The sequence below is a fragment of the Lytechinus variegatus genome, chromosome 1 (assembly GCF_018143015.1).
Source record: "Lytechinus variegatus isolate NC3 chromosome 1, Lvar_3.0, whole genome shotgun sequence".
NCBI lineage: Eukaryota > Metazoa > Echinodermata > Echinoidea > Temnopleuroida > Toxopneustidae > Lytechinus > Lytechinus variegatus.
Genome location: NC_054740.1, coordinates 35,371,840 through 35,380,898, shown reverse-complemented (window position 1 = coordinate 35,380,898; position 9,059 = coordinate 35,371,840). Strand labels below are relative to the sequence as shown.

General features: G+C 36.4%; 1 protein-coding gene across 1 annotated transcript; it reads right to left on the bottom strand.

Annotated features, from left to right (window-relative positions):
• Window positions 1-747: 747 nt before the first annotated feature.
• On the bottom strand, window positions 748-8,838 carry LOC121412678 (major facilitator superfamily domain-containing protein 6-like). Its single transcript, XM_041605458.1, has 4 exons — window positions 8,377-8,838; window positions 6,735-6,809; window positions 3,686-5,188; window positions 748-2,943 (listed from the first exon to the last, which is right to left on the bottom strand). The coding sequence occupies exons 1-4, from the start codon at window positions 8,441-8,443 to the stop codon at window positions 2,762-2,764; spliced, it is 1,827 nt and encodes a 608-aa protein (XP_041461392.1). The 5' UTR covers window positions 8,444-8,838; the 3' UTR covers window positions 748-2,761.
• Between the last annotated feature and the right edge of the window lie 221 nt (window positions 8,839-9,059).

Here is a 9,059-nt window from a genome sequence, read left to right as displayed (position 1 = left end):
TGAAAATGGGCAGAGAGGGGGGGGGGCACTGTCATAACAAGGTAGACGTCATGCTCGTCCGCAAAATCATGTAAAAATTGATTTTTTTTTTCGTGACTGGGCGATAAATAAGCACATAGAGTGAAAAGGGAATCAAAGTTGCCAAGATCAGGAAATAAGGAATACTGGCTACCCTGGATATGTGAAAAGGGTATTGCACCATATCATGAAAATGAAATCCCTCAGGCATTTATATTTAGGGTGGAAAAAACATGAAAAATACTTATTTAGGGTATTTTCAGATCAGAGGATGGGTCTATTTCAAAAAGTCCATGTGGTGTCCACCTTGTAATGAATTTTGAAAATGAGAACATTAAGTCATTTAGTGTATTGAAGCAAATGGTGGAGTTGTCCCTACCTTACATCACAATGATATTACCTACATGTATACGGACAATTTAAAATCACAAAGGTATACAGATAACAACTTCAATATTCCTGGGGGGGGTGGTTCATGAAGCTGTTGGTAAGTTAAAGTGACTTTAATAATGACTGGTGATCCTTTCTTGTCGTAAATGATATTCATTAAATATTCATTGGTGATTATTTAACGCTCAAGAAAGGTTCACCGGTCATTCTTAAAGTCGCTCTAACTTACAAACAGCTTTATGAAAACCCATCTGAATCTCTATATTTTTGGATCTTGTTCCAACTATCACCAACATGTATCTACTAAGTACTCATATTACTTTTTTGTTTTAAAACAACTTGCTATCCGGGTTGGATTCCTTGAATAAATATAATGACAGTCCACATAATTGTTATTTATATTGTAATTAAAACACACTTCCATCTAAAAACCCAATTAGTTTTCCATACTACTATTGTCTTTGGTAGTCGTATATTTTCACCAACAGATTAATGACAACATCCATATTCATAAATAAACACTTCATCAAGTAGATTGCTTGTATTAATACGTAACCACATTGTGTTGTTTCCCAGCCTCTATTATGGATACCCTGAGCAAATATAGAAAACATAATATCAAATTGCATCTGTTATCATGATCGCAAATTGTCTATTGTAGACCTTGTAATTTTTGTTAAGATTCTAGAGTAGCAAATCTTCCATTCAAATAACTGTTACTTCTGCTGCATATTCAAAATCAATTAAAATTAATTCAATACAGTCATTAAAAAACAAATCATAAACAAAGTATTAGTGATGAGATATTGGCTTCTGCAATTCATGTGTTTCTTTATGAGTAGTACGTGCATGTTCCAGGCCAGCTATCAAACTGTAAATGCTACCTTGGACCTGTTTCATAAAGCATGTAAATGGTAAGTTATAATCTACTGTGATAAGCTACTGAAATGGTGCATTTGTTATTCAAAATTATTTTTATAAAAAAAAACCTAAACCCTTTTACAGTATTTGATTATGAATCAACACAACAATAATTTACCATTAAGTACTGGTACTTTAGAATAAAATATACATGTACTGTACAATAGTTTGACATTTATTGTGAGATGAAAAAACAATATTTGAGATGGTAAACAAGCTTGAATCAAATTTTTCTCATTGCTGCCTATTGCTCTAATTGTCCAGGATCACTTAATAAAATGATGAAAATGACTTTAATGAAATGAATTTAATCTATGAATCTACAGTATGAATGTTTGAAATACAGTAAAAATTGAAATAAGAAAACTGAGACTATCTGTAATCCAGAAGTTTGTAACTCCAAAATTCTTTACAATGGCAATGGAATTAATGATATAACGCATAAATATTACAAGTGCCAGCTTAAATACAATATAATCTATTAAATCCTTAAATGTCCAATATGGTGGAATTTCTGTGTTTTATATATTGTTTATATAAAAAGCTAGATAAGATAAAAAAACTTATTTTAAGACTTTTACCCTGCAGAAATGCATAGAACCATTTAAATAAGTTTGGAAATTTGACTTCGATAGGTCATTTCTCCATTTTGGGTGCATCATTCTCCCCAGTGTGTCAAAAGAAAAGCCTATGGAAAGGATATTAATGCACTATGCCTGTGATGTCATAATATAAAGCAGATATGACCTCTTTGTCTGTGCAATCCTAGAAAATTTAGTTGGATTCATGTCAACTAATCTTTCCACTAGCAAGTAACACTGCTTACTATTTTCAAAATTTGTGATATTAATGATGATGCAAGTATCTCGGGTATTCACAATATTATGCAAAAGCACTCGCACGACGTGCCTAGTGCATGGCCTATATTGTTAATACCTTACACTTCATCCCTAAAACACGCTCATAAATGTTTATCATTTTTATCTTAATGTGGATGAGCGAAGATAAAACATTGGTAATTCTTGGTTTTGTTTTATCTGTGACATAATGTATTTTGCAATAGCCTGAAAGATTTTTAGCTGTTCCGATTTCAAATTTTAGAGAAACTTAATCATTTCAAAATAATTCTTTTTAAAGTTTTTCGTTGAAAATAGTAATGATGGAATTTTCATTGCACGTCAATATAAATATGCAAATGTCTTGCAATCTCATCAGGTCTTTTTTTTTAATTTCATTTCTCAGAGGAGCACGATCATGACGAACATCCACACCAAAAATTTAGCAGGAATTGGTTCAAGATGACCCGAGATATGACCAAATGAATACCCCATTGAAGTCAATGGATCATTGCCCTGGTTCTATATGTTTATAAACCCAGGCCAATGATTGTTCAATTATATGACATAAGTGACTTGATTCCATGGCGATTAATTCAGGAGATTTCTTCATACTGTATCTGACGATTTACCCGTGCCTCCCGTCTGTCAAGGCAGAAGCTGATTGGCCAGTAAAAGATCATGGTTGCCAGGCACAAGATGGCCGCCCCTCTGAACAAGTTTCTAGCTCCATAGACATGGTAGATGACACCCCCGCCTATTGTTCCTATTCCCATTCCTGGAAATGAGAAATAGTTCATGGGATTGGTTAACCTTCATACTCTTTTTGTCTTGAAAGGACCAACATTTCTAAATACATGTAATAAGGTTTTTATGAAGCTGAGAACTAGAAGGGAAGGGAAAGGAAAAGGGAGTGGTCAACAAGGTGGAATGTAAACACACAATAAAAAGATTGACAAAGAGGTAGAAGAGCGGGAGAAGACAAGGAAAAAAAGAAGTAAAAGAAGAAAGAATGTTGATGAAAATAAAGATACGATTAATGAGTAAAAGAAAATAAAGGTTAGATGAGAAAGAAGATGATGGCCCCAAATACGAGGTAGAATGGTGTTAAAAATGTATATAAATGCAAGCAGACAGAAGTAAACTCAAGGATGAAGAGAAGGAAAAGAAGAATATGTGTAAATGTGTTATTACACATTAGGGGGGGGGGGGAGAAAGAAAAATGTGCAAACAATGATTGAGAAAGAATCCCCTACAAAAAAGATTGAGAAAGAAGGGCAGGGCCAGAAAGAAAATAATGATGACATTCTTTGGCTTAAATTTTACGAGTATGGAAAGGCAAATAAACTGGTGCAGTTAGGAATAAAACAAAATTTCAAAAGATGAAAACTCTGTATAAATCACACAAAAGTGATATACTGTTCTTGTCATTTAAAATCAATGGCTTCTAGTAAGTTCTATTTTCTTTCTTTAGGCAGTGAGCATATGACAGGGTAATGTCTAAAACTTTGGTCACTTACCAATTCCACTTTTGGCAGAAGTAGCCAAAGTTTGCATAGTTGTTGCCATCCCCTCAGGAGCCATCAGGATGCAGTAGGATGTAATTGTAGGCCACAGGGCACCAAAAGTTACGCCATGAAGCAGCTCTATGGGAAGCACCAGCCACGGATTTTGAAGGAGAGAATAACCACCAAAGCGGAGAGCGTAACAGAAGAGCGTGAGTGTTATAACACCACGATGACCGAGCTTTTCAATGAGCTTGGTGGCAAAGTACATGAATGGGACTTCAGACACGCAGGTCAGGGTTAAAGTTAGACCCATCAATGTATGTGATCCTGAGAGCTCAGCAATGAAAAGAAAGAGGTATGTAGTAAGTAACCCAACAGATATTCCAGTGACTCCAATAGCGATTAAGAAGACTAAGATGTTGGCTTTACAGAGGATTGCACATATATTCCTGGAGACGGATCGTGCAGGAGGGTTATGCCTTGGTACCTTGATGCAGGTGGCAGTGGCAAAGGCCAGGAAGTAGACAAGGACATACATGCAGAATCCTGGAAGGTATTGATTGAATGAAGGAACATTGGCAGCATAGACATCTATGAGGAATCCCGCTAGGGGGGACACAGTGCCCCAGGCAACAGCACCCCATAGCCTCTGTCTCCCATAGTCCGCCTCAATGCCAACTTCCTTGAGCTCCTTGACAAGCATCATCGTGGTAGAATCTAGGATCGGTACGATAGGACTCTTGAAGAAACGACCAGTGAAGACCATTGCCATCATGGTGGCAAACATGGCAGTGGTATTCTTGTTGAATGGTTGTGAATTGAAAGAAACTGGCTCATCCTGATAAATGATTCCTAGCTTAATAGTTCTTGATAGATGCAAGCTATGATCACTACTAGATGTGCTACACACTAAAGAGCACTTTGAAACAGCTATGGTATAGATTTTCCGACACTTATCACTTAAACTATGACTCTTTTTGAAAAATTCCACTTTGATATCATTGCACAATAGACAAATGTTGCACTCTTTCACATCTAAATCATTATCTGTCCTATTATTTTGAATACCGGTACCTGTATCATTGCTGAAAAATATCATTTGAAAACAATGCCCTGAATTAACCTTTAAACTATTGTCAACCTCATGACAATCCCTGTTATTGTGAACAAAACCATCAGAGTCTCTCGTGTCCAGCAAGAACTCCACACTGTTTACAACCTCCAACGGAATAAAGTCTCGATCTGTAGCATTGGTGATATTTGTCCAGGCCACTTCAGCCTTGTCATGATTCAAGAGAGGTAGAAAAACCAAACTTCCGTAGATGACGGTTGATACTATCATACTGCTGAGCATGATAGTCTTGTGCTTGCCTGATTTGTCAGCAAGACTTCCCCAGAATGGTCCTGCAACACTCCCTACAAATGGGACCAAACCTTGGATGAGACCTGTCTGGATGGTGCTGAGTCCCACATATGTCATGTAGACTGGGAAGAAAGGCAGGATACATGCACTACCTAAGGGTAACAAGAGAAAACAAAATATTATTAGTTTGTATAAAAAATATGGTAAATTTATAAAGGGTATTGAATCACAGATGTCAAATGAAATCTATATTTCAATTACAACAACAAAAATTACTACAAAATTCAAGCTTATTAGAGTCTACATTCTAGCTGGTTCTCCATTACAAAGGTTTTTAAAATTAAAGAGAACACAAAATTTTCCAAAAACTCACCCAAAAAAAATCATTAAAGGGGACAGTTCATCCTAAAAAAACTTTATTGTAAAAACAGCAAAAAAATATTGCCGAACGTTTGAGAAAAATCCACAAAAGAATGAATAAGTTATCAGAATTTCAATTATTTGATTTGTGATGTCATATGCAAGCAGCATTCCTGTTAGCAAATGGTTAAAATCAATGAAATGTAATTTTCTCTGAAAATTGTAAATGTTTTTACTGTACCTTTCATATATCAATAGACAAATCATCTCACACCCGATCATGAAAATAAAAATAAATAATCTGGAACCATTAAAAAAATGAAATTAATGCATTTTCATATTTGGGCAGCTGCTCATTTATGACATCATAAATCAAAACTTAATATTCTTATAACTTTCTTAATCTTTAACAGATTTTCCTCAGACCTTCACCAATATATCTTATTACTTTTTCTGCAACAAACTTTTCTTCAGGGTGAATTTCCTGTTTATTCAAGCTGTAAGTTTGTATGAAATAGATAGATTTTCTAACATATTGGAATTCTGTGTACTTTGCAGGTGACACACCAGATGTAACAACAAATAGTTATATTGCATAGGTTACATAGATTTGAATCAGTGATAGGTCAATGCGCCGTCACGTGACCATAGCTGCGAGGATCGCAATGACGTCACATCATTGAATATAACTGCGTTGTATTGTCAATCGCGGCGTTATATTCACTAAGTATGTACGCGCTAGTGTTAACGTGTCGATTGCACAAAGAACGCGCTTGATGTACTTTTCAAACATTTTTCTATTATTATGTAAATGGATCAGAGCTGCAGCGAGAATCTTGGCTTAATCAGACAGATGGATGATGAATGCAATCTCTGATGGCGAATCAACATAGACTATATAACAGATACCGCCTGGTCAAACTTTTTAATAAATAACATATCAACTCCCCTTTTCAACTCCCCTCCGAAGCTATATTTTTCCCTCGGGAGAATATTTTCCCACAGCGCTGTGTGCTTCAGCAAAATATTATCCCTTGGAAAAAATATTACTCCGTCGGGGAGAGGAAATTTAATATTCAAACTCTAGGTAGGCAATATCTGTATGATGTACAATGGATCATGGCCATATGCAGGAATTTTTTCTGGGGTGGGGGCGGGGCAATATGCATAATATTTTAAAATACACTTGAAAACCAGGGAGAGAAGTGAACCAGGTTGTCATGCGGGCATTTTTGCATTAAAAAAGGTGAAATTAAAGGAATTTCGGGGGGGGGGGGACCCCTGTGTATGGACTGAATTCCAAGTACTGTGGTACATTAAAAATTCAACTCAACTCACCTGACCACAGCCAAAAGTAAACAGCTTTGAAAGGCAGGAACAATCTGTTCACCTTTGGTTTTTCCAGCTTGCTCGCTGTGAAAGAAAAACAACATTTTTTTTAATTATCTTTAAAAGAACGGACAAGTCATTATATCATCAGGACATACATAAAAAAAACATGTTTGATAATACATCGTCATCTCCTTCTTATGAAATAAAGGTACGGCAGAGCGAAGTAGTTCAGCCACACAACAAGGGTTATAAGCAGAGGAGTAAGCAATATCTACAAGAACATGTTAATAATATTAATTGCAATCTTCCTCATACAGGTCAATCACAAAAGAGGAATAAATAGCATGTTCTGTTACTAAAATATCATGTTACAAAGCAAATATGGACTTAAATTCAGGCCATAAATCAACACGGAATAGGGTGCATTGTTTATCAAGAACTACTACGTGAGACAGCTTTATAATTTCCATTTTATGATTTCAAACATTCAATGCTATTTTGCCAATCAATTGCAAGTATATTGCATACAATGTTAGAGACCTGCAGAAGTCCTAAATAAAAAAAGACCTAGTATCTGATTGAAATGCACACATAGATGGTTCAAATATTTTTATTCAATGAACACATTGTAAATCTTCTTACTCAATGTACCCCATCAATATACAACAATGTTGAACTCCTTTCTATCTAGGTCAAGACTCAAGAGGTATAAACATAAGCCCCTATTTCAATTTCACCCTGAAATTCAGATGAACTACGAATGCCTAAAATGAATAGGAATGACAATTGCACTGACATTTCAATACTGGCAGCGCAGTGCAATTGCAGTAGGGGTAGCAAAAGACAGCTGGCAGCCGTCTGTTTCGAGGAGTTTTTTAACATTTTATTATTTTTTAATTTCTCCACATACACAGACGGCTCGCTATCGTGCTGCAACCATTAGGGGACTTGCAACGTAAAATCCCCCCGTCGGGGCTCTTCAATTTTTGTCTTTAATGACTACAAATTTCGAAAATTAACGGATCCAAAATGCAAATTAATATTCCCTCTTGGCATTATTAATTAATTGCCCAAAACTGGAGAAAAATCAAGTTAAAAGGAACAAAAACAGTGACTTACCTCGGCTGTCGTGCAAATTCACTTCCCTGTTTTATCCAATCTTAAGTACATAAACATATGGCCATTCAGTCCCCTGTACAGATCGCGCTAGAACTTCGGTCTCTGTATTTGGTGAGTGAAGCCAACGGAGTTCAGCTGAACAACCAACATAACAGAGACCGAAGCTTTTGGTGTAGGGTAGCAAGAGCTGCACGACTGTACTGTGTACAAGTGTGTGACAGCTACAACAAGATTGACTAACCCAGAGAGCTCCATCTGTGACTAGGGATTATCATTTTTCTGTATCTGTCCATTGACGTACAATCACCAGCATCTGGTTGTTGCGTACGTTTGGGTTTAGGGGGTCAAGCGCTAAACACAGTTAATTTTGGTAGTGTGCTTTGGAGACAAGGGTGTTGATGTCCAAACTTTCAAGTTTGAGTTTGAATACTCCTACGTCTTTAGAATTTCTGACATCCTCAGATGCAGAGAGGTTATTTATAATTACCCAAACTCCACTATCATTTACATGATAACAATCACTATTTACCTGCTTCGGAAATGCCTGGAATTACAGCTGCACCACCAGTTTTATAGATCAGAGTCGGTACACCCATGCTGTATTTTAAAAGGATGGCTGGCTTACTGAATGTCCTTGTCCTTTAATATCTGTTAAACATCTTGAAAGCAGCCGGATTGATCGATGACGGAGCGGACATAGGTCTTGCGGATACGGGAAACTCATAACATGGGGGAAGTCCGTCCATGCGCCGTTTTTTGGACGGAGACGCGGACGACACCGTCCATGCTCCAAGTCCAACCTGCAAATTAAAAATTGCACGTCTATATTCTCATAATTTTGTCGTTATCATGTTACAATTATTTCAGACTTGTGCTGGCTGGAGTAATATGAAACAAACGAGAGAAGAGGTGTCAACTGGAAGTCCACGTCTGCAGAAGTTCTAACCCAGGGAGAAGGTCACCAGTCATGCCCACATTATAATGAGACATGATAAAGGTCTAGGAGCGAGCCGAGAGTATGCATGCTAGACGCGCTGTTCTGGACAAAGATGATTACGAGCTGTTATATCGAAATTAAATTACAATATTAATCTCTTACATTTCAAATATTTATTTAATGCTCATAAATAATTATTCGTATGTTTTATAACCACTGCATTTGCAAACTGAAAGAATAATCATACTTGTTTATATAAAAATTATTTTATACTG

What these genes read in the sequence shown, in the direction of transcription:
- LOC121412678 (XM_041605458.1), bottom strand. Translation starts at nt 8,443, where the DNA reads ATGGGTGTACCGACTCTGATCTATAAAACTGGTGGTGCAGCTGTAATT. An exon ending in TCCAGGCATTTCCGAAGCAG is followed by an intron (nt 6,810 to 8,376) that starts GTAAATAGTGAT and finishes TTTCTTTCACAG; the next exon opens with CGAGCAAGCTGGAAAAACCA. An exon ending in TTACTTTTGGCTGTGGTCAG is followed by an intron (nt 5,189 to 6,734) that starts GTGAGTTGAGTT and finishes TGTTACCCTTAG; the next exon opens with GTAGTGCATGTATCCTGCCT.